The sequence below is a fragment of the Xenopus laevis genome, chromosome 9_10S (assembly GCF_017654675.1).
Source record: "Xenopus laevis strain J_2021 chromosome 9_10S, Xenopus_laevis_v10.1, whole genome shotgun sequence".
Taxonomy (NCBI): domain Eukaryota; kingdom Metazoa; phylum Chordata; class Amphibia; order Anura; family Pipidae; genus Xenopus; species Xenopus laevis.
Genome location: NC_054388.1, coordinates 99,193,847 through 99,214,672, shown reverse-complemented (window position 1 = coordinate 99,214,672; position 20,826 = coordinate 99,193,847). Strand labels below are relative to the sequence as shown.

Sequence of the window (20,826 nt, the reverse complement as noted above, 5' to 3'; positions counted from 1 at the left end):
GACAGAAAACTACCATTGGAATGGATAGAAGAATAACCTAAATGGTGTAACCCCATTGTCATGTACTCTCAATTACAGTTGCTGGAGATATTATAAAAAAGGAGAAGCCTCTCCTGCACCTCCCACAGAGAAATAACACCTGGAAATGTAACAGGACTGACCACGTGGAGGAGTGGCAGAAGTGTTGGTAGAAGTTAAGCCAAAGATGAGGTACCAAGTCATTAAGCAGAATCCAAGTCAAGACGGGCCAAAGGTCAAGGGCAAGCAGCACAGGATCACCATAAGGCAGAAGTCAGTAGGGGTAGAGCAGGCACAGTAGTCAATAATTCAGGCCTGGTTCTTCAACAGGTTCAGAAAAAGGCTGACAAGCAACAATTACTTTGCAAGGAATTGTGCGTCCATTTAAACGCATTGAGCCTGCGCCAAATTTGATCTCACCAGTCCCACCCTGACGTCACAGTTCCTGCATACCTCCCAACATTCTGGAAACAGAAAGAGAGGCAAATAGATTCGCAGCGCCCCCTAATTACCATGTCCATTTTACAAAATCTGGCAGGTTATGAAAGTTTGAACACATTTCTTTGTTTTTTTATATGCTTTTACAGTTTTGATAATGAAGGTGAATTGCCCTTTAAGATGTGAGTCTTAGGTCTTATGTTGTCTAAAATGGTTACAAAAGTATTTTAGGTATGTATTATGGGCTCTCTGCCAAGAGCCAATTAAGTTAGAAACTTTGTATCTTTTTTTGGCTGTTCAGTGCAGCAGATCAAAGAGAAACTCGGGACATATCGGTACAAATCTGCGGGTTGAGCTGTCAAAAGCGGGACTGTCCTGCTCAAAATGGGACAGTTGGGAGGTATGGTATCCTGCCCCCACCCCGCCTCCGAAGTCATTCTCCCTGCCCCCCTGCCTGTTTTCCGGCCCCAGAAAAGGTGGCAACCCTACCCAAGCAGGAGCTGAAAAGTTGTTGTAATTTATGGAATAAAGCACTTTGAGGAATATGGATATTTGAAGTGCAAACCACCTTCATTGTATGTATGTATATATATATATTATAAGTAGTACAGTGTTGTGGGAAGCTCTGTACATACATATAAGGGAGAGTTAACAGAGCATTTTGTTGCGAGTGAGATGAATCAGAACACAGGATGGATTATGAGACCAATGCATTAAGATGATGATAGGGAGAGTTGCCTTCACACCATCAGTCCGTGTCTTGTTATAAAGCTTTATAGATTTTCTCTAGAGAGGCTGGTTTTGTTCCACTCCCATGTGCTAATGAAACCATCAACTTGCCTTATTTACTGAAAGACAATTCCAGTTCTTTTGCCTTAATTAGTCTTTTCATTGACCACCTACATATATAAACCTGTCTGCGGTCATCATTCTGCCTCTAACAAACTGGCCAGTCGTCGGTATCAAGCAGTCAAGCTTGGGGCAAATTTACTCTTCAGAAAGCTTCGGCATACTATGCGCAACTACATTAGACGTTAATTCGCTACTTCTATGCGCATTCATCAAAATTTGAAAATTCCTTTTGGCAAATGACCATTAGCATATATTCGTCAGCGTTAAATTTTCTTAGCGAATCGAAACTTTGTTAACATACTTTTAACATACGCTTACTTCATTTTAAATATGGCGGGGACGTACAGGTCATATGAATGTTTTTATTTGTGTTGGTGAAATTGCCAATTGTTATTAAAAATGTCCAAGGAAGCAAAGACAAAAGAGATCCTCTATTGTCCTAGACATGAGCCCACCCGAACCTAAAACAAATGTGGCATGAGCTTGAAATGGTAAAAAAAGTGTAAATAACATATTTAAGAGTTAAAACTTTTAAGTATAATCCCACATTAAAATATGAACGAACACCAGCGAGTTTTCTACTTCGCCTGTTAGTAAATATGCAATGGCATATTTTCGCCAAAAAAAACACAATTCGTCCTTTAGTAGATGTGCGCCTCTGTATATCCTAATCAAGGGGAAGTGAACCTAACCTTATAACCTTTTGAGCCCCTAGCTCACAAACGTTATTACAAATAAAGTTTATTTTAGTGTTTTACGGATGAAGTATGTTAATAAGAATCACAGTACACTTTCTTTGTCACTAGACCTTGCCCATGTTGGCCTCTTGGAAGGACTTTATGTGGCCAATGAGAGGTGATAAGAAAGGCTAGCACACCTTTGTGATCAAAATGATGCCTGTCCCTTGAGCTTGACATATATAATGTTTGCTATAGATCACATTGATTTGTGAGATGATTAGTTGTCTTCGTGCTCAGTAAGCAGGGCCGGATTTATAAACTGTGCGCCCATAGGACACCCAAACAACCCTCTCCACCCTGCACCCAACTCGCTCTAGACCTGCTCCCCAATACCCGACTCACTCCACTTGCGCAGCCCCACTGCTCACCTCCATCACCTTTGTAGTTCCGTATTTGCTAGCACTGGGAACAAGATGGGCGGGAGATTCAAACTGCCAAATCTCCCACTCAGTCCCCAGCTCAAATGCGGCCAGCGGGCGGAATGCCACACCCAGCTCTCTGGCAACCTAGGCCTTTGTGGTCTGCCCACAAATCCAGACCTGACTGTAAGAGTTAATCAGACAGTTTACTGGCAGGCAGGTCTACCAGTACAAGTGGAAGAAAAAGATGATAGAAAGACATGAAAAGCAGATGGAAATGGAAAGAAGTGTATAACAGAGGATGATGGAGAGTAGTGGCAAGAAGAGGATCTTCACAAATAACCAGCAGATCAGCATGGCCGATTCTCAGAATGGTATGTGCGCCTGAGTGCAATGCAGTGACCTAAACTGCTTTTCAAAGGAGTATTTCGTTTTGTAGCTCTTGCTCTCTGAACCATGGGGAAGATTACTTTCCCATATATATATATATATATATATATATATATATATATATATATATAAATCCCACAGGCCCACACTTCTTCGCTGCCGCTGGGTCTGCTTGTTCAATTGTTACTTCACAGCTTATCATGAAATCCAGTATTTATTGCTATTACTAACAGCCTATTTGCAGCACTATACAATCCATAAAAATATATTCATATTATATTCATATCATACTCAAATATCTAGAAAAAGAAAGTATAGTAAGGCCACAATAGTCTTATTTCAGTCACTAAAGTAACTCCTGAAACTTACTGCCTCCACGCATTTTAATAAAAATTAAAATGCGTGACTAGATAGGTCACTTTCTTCCAAAACCACCATTCCTACTGAAGTCATCTCCAGACATGATCCTTTGCTGTACTTTTTGACAAGTATTGTAATTGATTTCAGCGGAAGAATCAAGCTATTGATGAGTTTCCCATCTGTAAAACCAAGTGAATGTGCCACTCAGTAACACACTTATAATGAGGGGAGCTTGCCTGGTGGCCCATGCCTCACCTCCTGTGTATGCATGACAGCGGTAATTGGGGGAACGTAGTTACATTCTGATTCAGTGTTTGGGATACCCCATAAGTTAATTCTTACAATATGGGATTTTATCCACCACTGGAGCTGGCAAGATGGCCAAATATCTTATTACTCATATCTGGGTGAAAAACATGGAAATCTTGGTGAAGCACATGCGTATATTTTGCAAGTGTCCTGGTTCTGAGAAGTCTGTTCATTCTGTGCATGTGTGTACCCGGGCCGGATTTACATAGCGAGCGCCCTAGGCCTGCTGTCATTCGCCTCCCCCATCCCTCCCATTTTATTCGCTCAAATTTTCATCATTGCGCAATGGGAACTGGCGCATGGGAAGTTTAAAAAATGATTGTATCTTGTGCTCATCCCCAGTGTTTCTGAACCAATGTGGGTGTGGTTGGGCAGCATCCCGCCCCCTAAAATCCTGCCACCCTAGGCCTGGGCCTTGGTGGCCTCTCCAAAAATACAGGCCTGTGTTTACCCCTGCATGGGTGACTGTACTGGGAATAGATGCGGACTGTCACAGTAAGCGGACTGCCACAGTAGTGGGGCAGGGGCACATCTTATGTCAGACTGAGGATTGAATATAGGACCTGGCATTTCAAGTACACGGAGGCCCAAGCAGCTCCCCAATAAATAGTGCTGCAGTGCTGGCTCTTTTGGCTCAGCTTGCAGTTGTCATGAGGGAAAACAAATTTTAGCAATAGGTGCCCTTTGACACCTATAACTCCATGGAGAACCCTGCCTACTCTGCGCAGACCTTACTCTTTGTTCATGCAATCATTGCTGGAGGTATTAAATATATTTCTACAGCTCCAACACTGTATCAGCAATAAAACAATGCCACCACTTACTAGGCTCCTATCATATGCCAAGAAACTGTGACATTGCTTTGGGTGGCGAATACTGGCAAGAATGCATATGTAAAACATTGTATCCAAAAGGTGTGAGGGTCTCCAAAAATAAAGAAACAGATGTAAAAAGTAGAAAATTTATTAGGTCATGAAGACCTAACGCGTTTCGTGCCTATAGAGGCGCTTACTCATAGGCTGTAAGTGCCCCTGTAAATGCATATGTAACAGAGCCTAAGTCCCAGGCAAGGGCTGTCCTTGAGATGTAATTGCCAATGGGTTTGAGTTATAAAATGTAGGAAGCCTTTGACAAGGATTAGGTGCTGTTTGGGAAATGGTGGTTTAAGGTTGAGTTTGTCTAAGATATTTTCCTCCCAGTAGATCCCTACTGACCAGCTGAGCTTTAACTAGGGTCAAATTGCCTATTTAAGTAATATTTGTCAATATCCTCAATATGTTTAAACAAGCCCAGTGAATGATTAATAGATATAGGCTTTGGCAAGTCCATAGTGCAATACTTGGGCTATGTGTCTTATTACAGTTATTATAGCCTCTGCTCCACGCCTCATTATAAAGACAATGGAAACTACAAGTAAAGCAGTATTCTGCCTTTCATCCTAACAGCTGGAATTGTGTCTGATGTTTCATTATCAATATTTTGAAAATGTAGAGGTATTTAAGTAAAAATAGTAACACTTTTTCCCATTTAGCAGGAGAGCTTTAATAAACTACCCTGGGCTATTTTGAGATTTCTAGTTCGCCATCTGCTTTCTTGCAGCCTCTATTAATGTAGTAAGCTGAGGTCGGGTGGAGAGAGGGACTTGGAGATCAAATGTTAATAATGTCCGGCCTTGTGTTGAGTAGTATAATGTTGTTAGACAATAAAATGTATTCCAAACATTAATTTCACGTTGTGTTGTATTTTAAGACCTGCTAGATTCTTAACCCATGGTTTGGAAGCCAGAATTGGATCCCTGTGCTATTTAGGGTGGGTCTCCAAGGTTACCTTTGAAAAAAGCCCTATAATAGGCAATGATAATTAATAAGGTGCATAATTAATTTTAAACTAAAAAATGCCCAGTCTTAATGAGTGGTTCATTCATTTTACATTTTTTAAATTTTGATTGCTGTCAGGTTTGGTGCAGCGTGGGCCTCAAGAAAGAGTAAAGAATTGTCCACAAAGCTTCACAGATTATTCTCTTTGTTGCTTTTATTTGACTTTTTGTACATTAAGAATGACTGTTCGGGTAGCTATAGTAATGTGGATTTTCTCACAGCCCCATTTGATATTGATATTACAGTTTCCATGGAATTCGAACACAGGTCATATAATGCTTTTGCAATAGAAGATCTTCATCTATTTATACTAGAGCCCACATCTGGCACCCTGGTATAGTTTTGGTAAAGTTAACTTTGCAAACAAATGATGTAGAAAGAGGTGTCTTCCAGTGATTTGGAGGTGGTGCTTTGCAGGTTCCTAAGAGAACTCAGTAGAGAGCTAAATAAGATTAACCTTGACTGCAGCCCCTCTCAGTCCATTTCCCTGTGAACCGATTGTTCAGGGAATGTGGCTCCCTTTATATAAAAACGGTAAGGATAAAGGCAAAGTTATTGTAAACAAATTATTTTTGTGTTCATTTTCTTCAGAAATCAACTTAGAGAGGAGATTTTAGTAATAAACCAAATTGAGTTTTTACCTGTAGGAACTTGGACTTGCCTGCAGATATTGTTGAGCTTACATCAGGCTGTTAAATTGGGGCTGTAATTTGGTGACATTAAATAGTGAGTATCCAACCTGAAAGGCTCTAGAATATTGGAACAGGCAATCATAATGTGTTAATATATACTGAAAGGAATACTGGAGGAGAGGGTAAGAGAAGTTAAATTGAATCGAACATTAGAAATTCAATCATATTGATTCACTCAGCTTACTACTATATTCATGACTGTACAAAACCAATAAAACTCACATCAAAGAAATCATGGGCTTTAGCGTGTTCAGCACCCTGAATAAACTCTAATAAACTCAAACTTTAAATCATTATCAAATTGACAGACTCATTAGGCGGCTATCCCAGTCACCTAGCCAAATCACTATTTATTGCAGTAAGCGAGTTCAATAGTTATATCTGTTTCATATCCTGAAACCATGAACAAAAAAAAATTTCTATTTGCAATTCCCATAAATGTTGATAAACGCTTATTACTGTTTTATTACTGTTTTCAGTGTCAGACTGGGTGTCCAAGGCCCCCCGTGGATACTTACCACGGGGCCCCAACACCCCCTTAGGGGCCACCCGCTCGCTCCCCTGCCCTCTACTTATAGCTTGGTCTCCCCACTCGCTTCTTACCTCTCACTCCCCCCCTCCTGCCAGCTTACCACTCGCTCCCCTCTTTGCGCACCTAGAAGGGAAGGGTCTAAGCCTGTGGAGCTCTCCAAGTTTTTACCCAGTGCCGGCCCAGTCTGACCCTGATACCTATGGGAAAGCAGCAGCTCATGGGGTAGACTCAGCACATACAAATATTTAAAGGGAACAATAATCCCTTTTGGACCCGGTGTCCAAGGCCCACTGTGGATAATTACCAATGGGCCCCAACACCCTCTTAGGGGCCACCCGCTCGCTCCCCCCGCCCTCTCCTTATAGCTTGGTCTCCCCACTCGCTCTTTACCTCTCACTCACCCCCCTCCTGCCAGCCCCTTAATGCTCGCTCCCCCTCTTTGCGCACCTAGAAGGGAAGGGTCTAAGCCTGTGGGGTTCTCCAGGTTTTTTCCCAGTGCCGGCCCAGTCCGACCCTGATACCTATGAGAAAGCAGCAGCTCATGGGGTAGACTAAGCACATACAAATATTTAAAGGGAACAATAATCTGTTAATAGAATAAGCAACAAATGCAAAAGTATATAAATTACTGTTACTTAACTGTACCAAATGTAATTATAATTGTGAGAATAGGAATGAGTTTTTCTAACCTTCTGACATGCTAAACTTTTTAAATCTCTTTCTTTCTGTACCTTTTGCAGAAGTTTATTGAATTTGAAGATGCCCTGGAGCAGGAGAAGAAGGATCTCCAGTACCAGGTGGAAACCCTTGAATTTCAGGGACGGCAGACGGAGCTGAAAACCAAAAACTATGCTGACCAAAGTGCGTGGTGGGGTAGACATAGCCAGAAGATATGCATTCATGGATGGGCCTTGGGTTTTGCTTTAAATTTTGTTAAAGGAGAGTATTGATGTATCCGTCATGAAGTGTCATTGTTGGTATTATTTTCTCAGTCTCCAGGCTGGAAGAAAGAGAATCAGAGTTGAAGAAGGAATATAATGCATTACATCAGAGGCACACGGAGGTACGTTCCACCTTGTCTTTTGTAATGTTTTGCACTGCAGTTTACACATAAAGTAAAGCAAGAAGAACTGGTGTAATAGTGTAATATATGCTGTTCAGAATACTAAGCTTCTGTATGACTGTATGTCCTTTAAATGAGGTTCAGTTTATTAAAGGGATACTGTCATGGGAAAAAAAAAAAATTTTCAAAATGAATCAGTTAATAGTGCTGCTCCAGCAGAATTCAGCACTGAAATCCATTTCTCAAAAGAGCAAACAGATTTTTTTATATAACATTTTGAAATCTGACATGGGGCTAGACATATTGTTAATTTCCCAGCTGCCCCAAGTTATGTGACTTGTGCTCTGATAAACTTCAATCACTCTTTACTGCTGTACTGCAAGTTGGAGTGATATCACCCCCTCCCTTCTTCCCCCCCCCCAGCAGCCAAACAAAAGAAAAATGGGAAGGTAACCAGATAACAGCTCCCTAACACAAGATAACAGCTGCCTGGTAGATCTAAGAACAACACTCAATAGGAAAAACCCATGTCCCACTGAGACACATTCAGTTATATTGAGAAGGAAAAACAGCAGCCTGCCAGAAAGCATTTCTCTCCTAAAGTGCAGGCACAAGTCACATGACCAGGGGCATTTTTTAAATGTATTTTTTATTTTCATTTTCAACAATTAAATTACATACATTCCTGTACAGCAATTTGAAAAATAGAATCTTAAAAGGAGCATCCCATCATACAATTGAACCCCAATCAATTAACATTCCCTTAATGTGATATTATTAATAAGTGTCTCTGTATACAACTACCAGTATTGTTACAATTGGCAGCTGGGAAATTGACAAAATGTCTAGCCCCATGTCAGATTTCAAAATTGAATATAAAAAAATCTGTTTGCTCTTTTGAGAAATGGATTCCAGTGCAGAATTCTGCTGGAGTAGCACTATTAACTGTTGCATTTTGAAAAAAACACGTTTTCCGATAACAGGATCCCTTTAAGTACTGCTCCCAGTCAGCTACAGTTTAGTGCCTTTCCTGCATAATGAGGCAGGTTACTATTACCTGTCCTATAAAAAGGCAGTAATTCATGTGACATTACACACTGGTCTTGCTATATTATATATTATATGCTATTTTTCTGCATAGCATCCTTGTCACACCACTCATTAGTCTGATTGGGGAGATCATTTTGTGGGACCTATACATGGGCCAGTTTAGTCAACACTGGCTTAATTGTTCATACATGGATACCTTTACACACTGGCTAGTTTAGCCGCTAGAGGGAGATGCTACTCTGTAACTGTGCATTCCACAACCAAATCCGTAATCATCACTGCACATTTAACCAACTGCTCCAGAGGGGGATATAAGAACTCTGGATACCGTCTAGGGTTTCAGGCAGCTTTTCTCATTTACTTGTAGGGTGTTCATGGGATTAATACAAAAAAGGTTAGTTTTAAGCAGATGTACACTATAGTGTAATAACACCAAAAAAGGAACAGTAACACCAAAAAATGAAATTATTTGAAAGGAATGACAATATAATGCAGTGTTGCCCTGCACTGGTACAACTGGTGTGTTTGCTTCAGAAACACTACTATAGTTTATATAAACAAGCTGCTGTGTAGCCATGGGGGCAGCCATTCAAGCACAGGATACACAGTAGATAACAGATAAGTACTACTATAGTTTATATAAACAAGCTTCTGTGTAGCCATGGGGGCAGCCATTCAAGCACAGGATACACAGTAGATAACAGATAAGTACTACTATAGTTTATATAAACAAGCTGCTGTGTAGCCATGGGGGCAGCCATTCAAGCACAGGATACACAGTAGATAACAGATAAGTACTACTATAGTTTATATAAACAAGCTGCTGTGTAGCCATGGGGGCAGCCATTCAAGCACAGGATACACAGTAGATAACAGATACATTCTGAAGAATCCCATTGGATATTACAGACCTTCTCTGTTATCTGCTGTGTATCCTGTGCCTTTTCTCCTTTTTCAGCTCTGAATGGCTGCCCCCATGGCTGCACAGCAGCGTTTCCGAATCACACACACCAGTTATACCAGTGCAGCTCGACAGTACATTATATTTTGCTTCCAAATACTTTAAACACTTTAAAGGTGGTGTTTTTGGTGTTACTGTTCCTTTAAGCCAGAGTCAAGATGTTGAAAATTTAAGATACTTTTTTTCTTTGCATTTCAGATGATTCAAACGTATGTTGAACATATCGAACGGTCTAAACTGCAGCAAGTAGCAGGAAACAGCCAATCAGATGGTGGCGTTACAGGCCGAAGGTGCAGATTAAAAAAAAAAAAAGAAGGGGGAAGGGAACATGAGAATTAGTAAACTTGATAACCAAAAAGAGTGTATGAATGCCATAATATAATCTCATTGTTACAGAAAGTAAAGGGGTGGTTCATCTTAAAGTTAACTTTTAACATTTTATAGAAAGGCTGATTCTAAATAAATTTTCAATTGGCCTCTATTTTTTCTTTTATAGTTTCTGAATTATTTGCAGTCTTCTTCTGACTCTTTCCTGCTTTCAAACGGGGGTCACTGACCCCATCTAAAAAAAACCTTGCGCTGTAAGGCTACAAATGTATTGTTATTGCTAGTTTTTATGACTCATCTTTCTATTCAGGCCTCTCCTATTCCTGTTCCAAGCAACCGGATTGCAGCCTAGCAACTGGATTGTTGAAATGACAAACTGGAGATCTGCTGAATAAAAAGCTAAATAACTCAAAAACCACAAATAATAACAAACGGAAACCATTTGCAAATTGTCTCAGAATATCCCTCTCTACATCATAGTAAAAGTTCATTTAAAAGGTGAACAACCTCTTTCAATGTTAGTCTTGGGCACTGTATAAAAGCCATCAAACACAGAAAAAGTTAGAGGGGATGTAAACGTTGAAATAAAATTTTGCCTTAAGAAAATTGAAAAAATGTACTTTAAAGTGGCATATGTGCAAATTTGAATAAAAATATAATGATTTGGGGTTTTGGTTAAATACCCTTATCCCATTGGCCTAAACAGCAAACCAATCCTAAGATTTATATCAGGTGGTTTTGTAATTCTTATATACAATACAAATTTACAACTTTTGAATGTTATCAGATGTGTATCAGATTTTATATTTGAAGTCCACAGGAATTAAGGAATCAACCCCTATAACTGCCGTGGGACCCATGAATGTAAATGGCCTAGACAGACAGATATCTCTCTCTCTCTCTCTCTCTCTCTCTCTCTCTCTCTCTCTCTCTCTCTCTCTCTCTCCCTCCCCCCACACCACATATTGTATAAAATATAAAGCCCCCCCCTATAAGATATATTGGATCATTCATCTGACACCCAACTGCTGCATGAAGAATGAAGAGAAACAGATGACTTTAGAAAGTTTCCTATTTCAGTATGATGAAGATTATATTAAAATTTCATTTTCACGATAGTTCCCCTATAAATAAAAAAAAAAAGCTGAGTAATCAAAAGTAGCAGTAACAATAAATGTGTAGCCTTACAGAGCATTTGGTTTTTTTTTACATGGGGTCAGTGACCCCCATATTGAAAGCTGAAAAGAGTCAGAAGAAAAATGAAAATAATTAAAAAAAACTATAAAAAAAATAATGAAGACCAAATGAAGGTGAACCTTTCCCCTTCATATTCCCCTCTGCAGTCAGTTTGCCAATTTCCTTGTTCTAATGACTTCTCGTTCCCCCTCTTCCTCTTACGTTTCTTTTATTTTATCCCGAACATGCTACTCATCTTACACCTCTACATTCTTAAAAGCAAAATTCTCCGAAATCTCTGGAGTTCCTCTTTTTTTTCTGCTCATTCTCCTCAAGCACAATGTTCAGGCAAAAAAACCCAACGGGTTGTGGGGGTCAGCGCTACCCCCATAACCTGTTGGTTTCTTTTTGGCTGAACCTCTACATTCTTCCTTCCTGTGCCCTCCCATATTTTTCCCCAGTTTACCAGTGTTCTAGTCTTTTGTCCCCATGCAGTGTCGGACTGGCCCACCGGGATACCAGGAAAAGTCCCGGTGGGCCCAGGTGTCAGTGGGCCCTCATGCTGCTAAACTTGTGGCTTATTTCATGGCCATTCCCTATTTCTATGAGAAAAAGAGACTAAATAGATGCAATAATGGATTATAGTATGTAAAGAAAAGAGACTAGGAGAATAGAGTTTGTGTGAGGAAAGGAAGAATAATATTACTGAGATTGGGCCCCTGGTCTAAGGTTTTTGGGTGGGCCCCTGGTGTTCCAGTCCGACACTGTCCCCATGTCTCCACAGTATCCCTGCTTTTGCTTCCCTCTGAGCTGCATCTGTTTCCAGAACGTTTTGCTTTGGGTCCTTTCAGAGATACTTTGTTCCAACTTTGAATTACTTGTTGGCACATAGCAATTAATATCCAAGAGTCGCATGTCTCCCCCGATGACTGTGGGGCCACTCTCTCTATAAGGGAAATCACTACACTACTAGCATGACTAGCATGATTGTGTCTCCTGCTAGCAACAAAGTGCCTAAAAATTCCTTCCCCTTGATGTGACAGTGCCTTGCTTTTTCCCATGAATAAGACGGGTTCCCGACAAGTTTCACGTATGGCAATCTGATTATTTTTTCCATCTTTGTCACATAGTGCATAAAAATGATTCTAATATTGATAACTCTGCTGTCCCAGAAATCTTTAGTAAAAATAAAAACACATAAGGTTGTAGTAAGGCACATCTGCATGTCATTACACTGAACTGCCGTGTTTATGTGTCACGCTGAGAGCATGCTCACCTATTCTCTTGCTCACATAAATGCATGATCCGCCGCATCTAATGGTTGTTTTCTTGTCCCGCTTCTTGTGCTGTGGCCGATGTGTTTTGGGTGTCTTGTCTGTGACTTGTCATTGCAGCCACCGCCAGTCCTGGAGAAAGAGGTAATTCCCACTCACTCTTTGTTTCAACACTGCCATGCCATGCTTTGACATTTCTCTATATGTTGCGTAGTTCCCTTCAAATATTTTATTGTTGGGGTGTGACTTTCAGTTTAGTTGATTAGAGACAGTAAAGTTGCTGATTACATGGTTTCCTTTAAAGGAGAAGGAAAGGCTAAAATTAACTAAGCTTTATCAGAAAGGTCTATATAAATAAAAATCAGTAAATCCTCAAAGTAATGCTCCTCTGAGTCCTCTGTCAAAAGAAACACCACATTTCTTTCCTTCTATTGTGTACACATGGGCTTCTGTATCAGACTTCCTGTTTTCAGCATAAACCTCCAGGGCTAGGGCTTGAGCATGCTCAGTTTGCCACTCTCTCCCTCTCACCCTCCCTGCTGAAATCTGAGCCCAGAGCTATGAGTGAGCAGGGAGGAAGTGATGTCACAACAAGCAAATATGGCAGCTGCTATCCTAAACAAACATAGAGAGCTTCCAGAGCTGTATGGTAAAGCATTCTGCAGAATAAATATAGTGTTATAGCTTGCATTATTGTGGCTAATCTATTGCCAATAAACTGCTTCGGTAGCTTTCCTTCTGCTTTAACCATTTTTCAAACATATTTGTACACAGCTGTTTATATTCAAAGAATATAACATTACAGCTGCTACATTTCCCAGGGATGTTGCTTGATTTTGGTAAAAGTATTTATGTTTGAAGCAGCTACCCCAAATTAAAAATCAAAAGTCAGGTTGATGCAGGCTACTGTACTGGTGAAAAATTGCCCCATTTTCATAAATAAGCCCCATTGTTTTGCTTTAACACAGTCGAAATAAAGAATATATAAGATCTGAACGACAAGGCAGAACTTAATATAGTATTTGCGGTATGATATGATCATTGACCTACAGAGACCTGCCAGGAGAGGACCAATCAACATGTCGATGCAGTTCCCATCTGGCAGGATTTTCAAAAATGTCCAATAGACATGTGAGCAATTTGAGCAGGACTAGGGATGCACAGAATCCAGGATACGGTCAGGATTTGAACCGTTACAGAAGGATTCACATTTGACCAAATCCAAGTACCTGGCAAAACTGAATCTGAATCCTTAAAATCGGGGGACTTTTTGTCACACAAACAAGGAAATGAAAAACTTTTAACCACGTGCTGCACAAGGGGTTCTCTTTAACTCTTCTTTTTCGGATTTGGTTCAGTATTAGGCCAAATCTTATACAAAGGATATAGGATTCAGCTGAATCCCAAAATAGTGGTTTTGTTGCATCCCTAGTCAGGACCTCTCAAGGCCGATAAACGGCAAAGTCGTCAGCTTGTGTATACTAAGCTACTAAATGCTTCTCTAACCTATTTAGGCATCACTCCGACTTAATTAGACTCTCAGCGTTCTCAATACTTCCCTCGCATACTCAAACTTCTAAATACTCCTCTAACCTACTTAGGGGCAAATTCACTAAGCGCCGAAGCGCCTAACGCTAGCGTCAATTCGCTAGCGTTGGGCATTTTCGTTACTTCGCAAATTCACTAACGAACGCTGGAGTAAATTCGCTAGTGTTACTTCGCACCCTTACGCCTATTGAATTTTCGCTACAGTCGTAACTACGCAAATTCACTAACGCGCGCAGTGTACTGAACGCTACCTTTTACGCTAGACTTCCTTCGCCACCTCAGACCAGGCGAAGCGCAATAGAGTAGATAGGGATTGCTTCAAAAAAAGTTCACATTTTTTCTAAGTCCCAAAAAACGCTGGCGTTTTTTCTATATTATGGGTGATAGGCTGAAAAAGATCGAAACAATTTTTGGGGCTCCCCTCCTTCCCCCCTACATTTCCTAACTCATGGCAACTTAACTATACAGTGGGCACATGTGTAGGGCAAAATAAAAATTTTATTTGATGTTTTGAAGGTTTCCCAGGCATTTGTAGTGATTCTACGTATTCCTCCATTGAAATTTGAATTTGGCGCCGTATGCAAATTAACCATCGCTAACGTAACTTCGCTTAGCGAATCAACGCTAGCGCAACCTCGCAACCTTACGCTACCCCTGTGCGCAACTTCAGATTTTAGCGAATTTGCGGAGCGCTGGCGAAACTATGCCTGGCGAAGTGTGTTGAAGTGCGGCGAAGTTGCGCCTGGCGCAACTATGAATCTTAGTGAATTTGCCACTTAGAGTTTTATATACTCCTCTAACCTACTCAGCCTTCTATATAATCCTCAAACCTACTCAGAGTTCCTTATACTCCTCAAACCTACTCAGAGTTCCTTATACTCCTCTAACCTGCTCAGAGTTCTAAATATTTCTCTAACCTGCTCAGACTTGTAAATACTTTTCTAACCTCAGATTTCCAAATACTTCTCTAAACAATTCAAACTTCTGAATACATTTCCAACCTGAATTCCTAAATTCCTCAAATCAGTTATGCGAGATAAACATAACGGGTAATAGCAGCGAATAGTATAATCTAAGAAACTTGGACAGTCTGAGCAAAACTTCGGTGCTGAGTAGTTGAAACTACATTTCGTTATAACAATATCTGCCAGTGTTTTGTATAATTTAACCTTCTATAATAGAAATTATATAAATATTATTAAAACAAAAAAGGGTGCAAGTTACCCAAAACGGATCTTTTCTTGGACAATTTGTTTACTGAGTATAGGTAAGAAATACAAACTTTACATCTTTTTTTATTCTGTATACGATGTATTATATGTATTAACTTTAAAGCTCTGAGGTGGATAAAAGTGTAAATCTGCTAGTAGTGTTTGCATTGTATATATCTGACCTAAAATGAATCATTTCCTTTCATCCTCCAGCAGGAAGGAGCGGCCGACCTCTCTCAACGTTTTCCCCTTGGCGGATGGAATGGTACGTGGACAGATGGGTGGCAAGATCACCCCGAGCTCGGACCACTGGCACCTGAGCGACCTCAGCCAGCTAAAGTCCAGCTTCTGCTACAAGGTTGGCCCAGAAATTCAAGGGAACAAAGTTCCTGCCATGTGTCTTCATCTCCAGATCCATCTCACCGAACCTTCTTGTTATGGACATGAATTATTCATAAAGAGATCATGTTCATTTTCATGTGATAAATATGGGATAACTCCATAATGGCATCCGTTCCAACGGTCATTGGGCATAGACAAGAATCAATTGTCCATATCAATTTCTTTCAGGGATGCACCGAATCCAGGATTCGGTTCGGGATTCGGCCAGGATTCAGCCTTTTTAAGCAGGATTCGGATTCGGCGAAATCCTTCTGCCTAGCCGAACCAAATCCGAATCCTAATTTGCAAATGTAAATTAGGGGTGGGGAGGGAAATCACGTGACTTTTTGTCACAAAACAAGGAAGTAAAAAAATGTTTTCCCCTTCCCACCCGTAATTTGCATATGCTAATTAGGATTCGGATTTGGTTCGGCTAGGCGGAAGGATTTGGCCAAATCCGAATCCTGCTTTAAAAGGCTGAATCCCGGCCGAATCCCGAACCGAATCCTGGATTCGGTGCATCTCTGAAAGAAATTGATATGGACAATTGATCCATGTTTTGCAAAGGATTCGGGGGTTCGGCGGAATCCAAAAAAGTGGATCCGGTGTATCCCTAATTTCCTTACAATTTTATATGCCATAATCTCTTGTTTTATCACATGCCTTCATAAATGTTTACCCAAATAAGACCCAATTCCTTTGTTTTATCGAAGCCTTGTAATTGGATAATAATATTTGTTATTATAAACTATGAGAATTCTCTGCTCTACAGAGGTCACATTCTCATATTTGTGGTAGAGCTAATAGAGTTCTGTGCCCAAGTATTCAAGGAACTGACACGGGAATATAAGAGTATATGAAGACTAGTGGTTCCCCTGTGTTTGTGTCTTAATGAACCATTCAATTACATTGTTAGGTACAGGGTGAGATATAATAGAATTAAAATGAGAACCCTTTGCACAAAGTCATCAGATCTCTATGTGCACTTCCATTTGTAAATTCTTCACATTCATCCAATCTCTAATTTCCTCTATGTCACCCCATTGGTTATCATGTCTAGCATTGAAACTGTTTGGGCTTGCTAAATACCTTAGTGTTTATAAACCCATCAGAGACCCAACACACCTCTCAGCTAATATGATATTCCACCCTGGCTGAACAATATCAGAATTGTCCCCAATCAGATATTGATCATTTTAGGCCCATACTCAACCACACAAAAGAAAAAAAAGAAACAGATGAACCTGGCTTTTGTTTTTACAGTTTTATAACCCTTTCCTAAACAGGACGAAATGTCAGAATCCGGTCAGTCCTCAGTTGCAGCCACCCCAAGCACCACAGGTACAAAATCAAATACCCCTACTTCTTCCGTCCCATCTGCGGCTGTGACTCCACTACACGAGAGTTTGCAGCCTCTCCAAGATTATGGCATGACGGGAAAAACCAAGAGATCACGTGAGAAGAGGCACAGCCACAATATGGAAGTACAAGTGAACCAGGAGATGAGGAATGTCAGCATAGGTACAGCCATATTTTCCAAAATAATGGTTTTCTCCTTGCAAGCTTTACTGTGCTGAGCTGCCATACTTTTCCTCGCTTACGTATAATGACCAGTACAACGGTACTAGAGCATTTCAGTGAGGATCATCTAACTTTTTCTCAGGTGAATAAAATGTAAGAGTAGGAACCTGTATACTTTATGCACCTTAAGGAAATCAGTAAACTTTAAGGTACAGGGTTGTCCTGTGAAGCAGGATTGGCCATACTAGGTTAAAAGAACAATAATACAAAAAATGAAACAATATAATGTACTGCTGCCCTGCACTGGTAAAACGGGTGTGTTTGCTTCAGAAACACTACTATAGTTTATATAAACAAGCTGCTGTGTAGCCATGGGGGCAGTCATTCAAGCACAGGATACACAGTAGATAACAGATAAGTACTACTATAGTTTATATAAACAAGCTGCTGTGTAGTCATGGGGGCAGCCATTCAAGCACAGGATACACAGTAGATAACAGATAAGTACTACTATAGTTTATAAAAACAAACTGTTGTGTAGCCATGGGGACAGTCATTCAAGCACAGGATACACAGTAGATAACAGATAAGTACTACTATAGTTTATATAAACAAGTTGCTGTGTAGCCATGGGGGCAGCCATTCAAGCACAGGATACACAGTAGATAACAGATAAGTACTACTATAGTTTATATAAACAAGCTGCTGTGTAGCCATGGGGCAGCCATTCAAGCACAGGATACACAGTAGATAACAGATAAGTACTACTATAGTTTATATAAACAAGCTGCTGTGTAGCCACGGGGGCAGCCATTCAAGCACAGGATACACAGTAGATAACAAATAAGTACTACTATAGTTTATATAAACAAGCTGCTGTGTAGCCATGGGGGCAGCCATTCAAGCACAGGATACACAGGAGATAACAGATAAGTACTACTATAGTTTATATAAACAAGCTGCTGTGTAGCCATGGGGGCAGACATTCAAGCACAGGATACACAGTAGATAACAGATAAGTACTACTATAGTTTACATAAACAAACTGCTGTGTAGCCATGGGGGCAGCCATTCAAGCACAGGATACACAGTAGATAACAGATAAGTGCTACTATAGTTTATATAAGCAAGCTGCTGTTTAGCCATGGAGGCAGCCATTCAAGCACAGGATACACAGTAGATAACAGATAAGTACTACTATAGTTTATATAAACAAGCTGCTGTGTAGCCATGGGGACAGCCATTCAAGCACAGGATACACAGTAGATAACAGATAAGTACTACTATAGTTTATATAAGCAAGCTGCTGTTTAGCCATGGGGGCAGCCATTCAAGCACAGGATACACAGCAGATAACAGATAAGTACTACTATAGTTTATATAAACAAGCTGCTGTGTAGCCATAGGGGCAGCCATTCAAGCACAGGATACACAGTAGATAACAAATAAGTACTACTATAGTTTATATAAACAAGCTGCTGTGTAGCCATGGGGGCAGCCATTCAAGCACAGGATACACAGGAGATAACAGATAAGTACTACTATAGTTTATATAAACAAGCTGCTGTGTAGCCATGGGGGCAGACATTCAAGCACAGGATACACAGTAGATAACAGATAAGTACTACTATAGTTTACATAAACAAACTGCTGTGTAGCCATGGGGGCAGCCATTCAAGCACAGGATACACAGTAGATAACAGATAAGTGCTACTATAGTTTATATAAGCAAGCTGCTGTTTAGCCATGGAGGCAGCCATTCAAGCACAGGATACACAGTAGATAACAGATAAGTACTACTATAGTTTATATAAACAAGCTGCTGTGTAGCCATGGGGACAGCCATTCAAGCACAGGATACACAGTAGATAACAGATAAGTACTACTATAGTTTATATAAGCAAGCTGCTGTTTAGCCATGGGGGCAGCCATTCAAGCACAGGATACACAGCAGATAACAGATAAGTACTACTATAGTTTATATAAACAAGCTGCTGTGTAGCCATAGGGGCAGCCATTCAAGCACAGGATACACAGTAGATAACAAATAAGTACTACTATAGTTTATATAAACAAGCTGCTGTGTAGCCATGGGGGCAGACATTCAAGCACAGGATACACAGTAGATAACAGATAAGTACTACTATAGTTTACATAAACAAACTGCTGTGTAGCCATGGGGGCAGCCATTCAAGCACAGGATACACAGTAGATAACAGATAAGTGCTACTATAGTTTATATAAGCAAGCTGCTGTTTAGCCATGGAGGCAGCCATTCAAGCACAGGATACACAGTAGATAACAGATAAGTACTACTATAGTTTATATAAACAAGCTGCTGTGTAGCCATGGGGACAGCCATTCAAGCACAGGATACACAGTAGATAACAGATAAGTACTACTATAGTTTATATAAGCAAGCTGCTGTTTAGCCATGGGGGCAGCCATTCAAGCACAGGATACACAGTAGATAACAGATAAGTACTACTATAGTTTATATAAACAAGCTGCTGTGTAGCCATGGGGGCAGCCATTCAAGCACAGGATACACAGCAGATAACAGATAAGTACTACTATAGTTTATATAAACAAGCTGCTGTGTAGCCATAGGGGCAGCCATTCAAGCACAGGATACACAGTAGATAACAGATAAGCTCTGAAGAATCCCATTGTATACTACAGAGTTTATCTGTTATCTGCTGTGTAGCATGAGCCTTTTCTCCCTTTTCAGCTCTGAATGTCTGCCCCCATGGCTACACAGCAGCTTGTTTATACAAACTATAGTAGTGTTTCTGAGGCAAACACACCAGTTTTACCAGTGCAGAGTAACTGTACATTATATTGTCATTCCTTTAAAACAGTTTAATTTTTTGGAGTTACTGTTCCGCTAACCCGCACACAAAACACCAAATTATTTCATATACTGTCTTGAATGCAGTCGACCCAGGGAACCGTCCCTAATCAAGACAACTCATTTTAACATGATGATCCACCATTACCATCATAATAAATGAGTTGGCATGTTCAGGTTGCCAATAGTTCAGGGCTTGGAGATATTAAGTTATTTATTTCATAGTGCTCATCTTGTTTTCAGCTTCCATAGAAAATAGCTGTTTTTTCAAAGGTGCATTGAAATGGGTTTTGGGAACTGTTTTTTTCCTCTGATGTTGCCCCATGTTTATTGCTAGCAGACCCCTTATCATATACCTGCTTTTCTGTTATATATTTCAGGTATGGGAAACCCATTATCCAGAAAGCTCTGAGTTACAGGAAGTCCATCTTCCATAGACTCCAATAATTCAAAATTTTAAAAAATATTTTCCATTTTCTCTGTAATAATAAAACAGTGCTGTGTACATACTAACATTTCTTCGATCTTGCCCACTCCCACACCTTGTGTATTACTCCCTTCCCTTTAGAGTGTAAGCTCTTTCTGCATAGGGCCTTCCTCACCTTTTGTACCGGTATTGATTGTGATGTATGTAACTCCATATGTTCTATGTATAGATTTCATGTGATTTAGTTGTATAATCACATTTACTTTACAGTGCTACGCAATATGTTGGCGCTATATAAATACATGTTAATAATAATAATACATGACCCTAACTAAGGTTTTTGGGTTTATTTAATGTTTAAATCATTTTTTGATTGGTTTAAAGTATGGAAATCTGAATTACAGAGAGATCCCATATCTGGAAAACCCCAGGTCCTAAGCATCCTGGATAACAGGTCCCATACCTGTAT

General features: G+C 40.2%; 1 protein-coding gene across 1 annotated transcript in view; it reads left to right on the top strand.

Annotated features, from left to right (window-relative positions):
- mapk8ip3.S (mitogen-activated protein kinase 8 interacting protein 3 S homeolog) overlaps nucleotides 1–20,826 on the top strand; it is an 80,794-nt gene that overhangs the window by 14,916 nt on the left and 45,052 nt on the right. Inside the window, exons 3-7 of the mRNA XM_041578107.1 lie at nucleotides 7,308–7,428; nucleotides 7,560–7,630; nucleotides 9,840–9,931; nucleotides 15,394–15,535; nucleotides 16,845–17,079. Of these exons, the coding sequence (XP_041434041.1) occupies nucleotides 7,308–7,428; nucleotides 7,560–7,630; nucleotides 9,840–9,931; nucleotides 15,394–15,535; nucleotides 16,845–17,079 (661 nt within the window). The remainder of the gene's footprint in view (nucleotides 1–7,307; nucleotides 7,429–7,559; nucleotides 7,631–9,839; nucleotides 9,932–15,393; nucleotides 15,536–16,844; nucleotides 17,080–20,826) is intronic.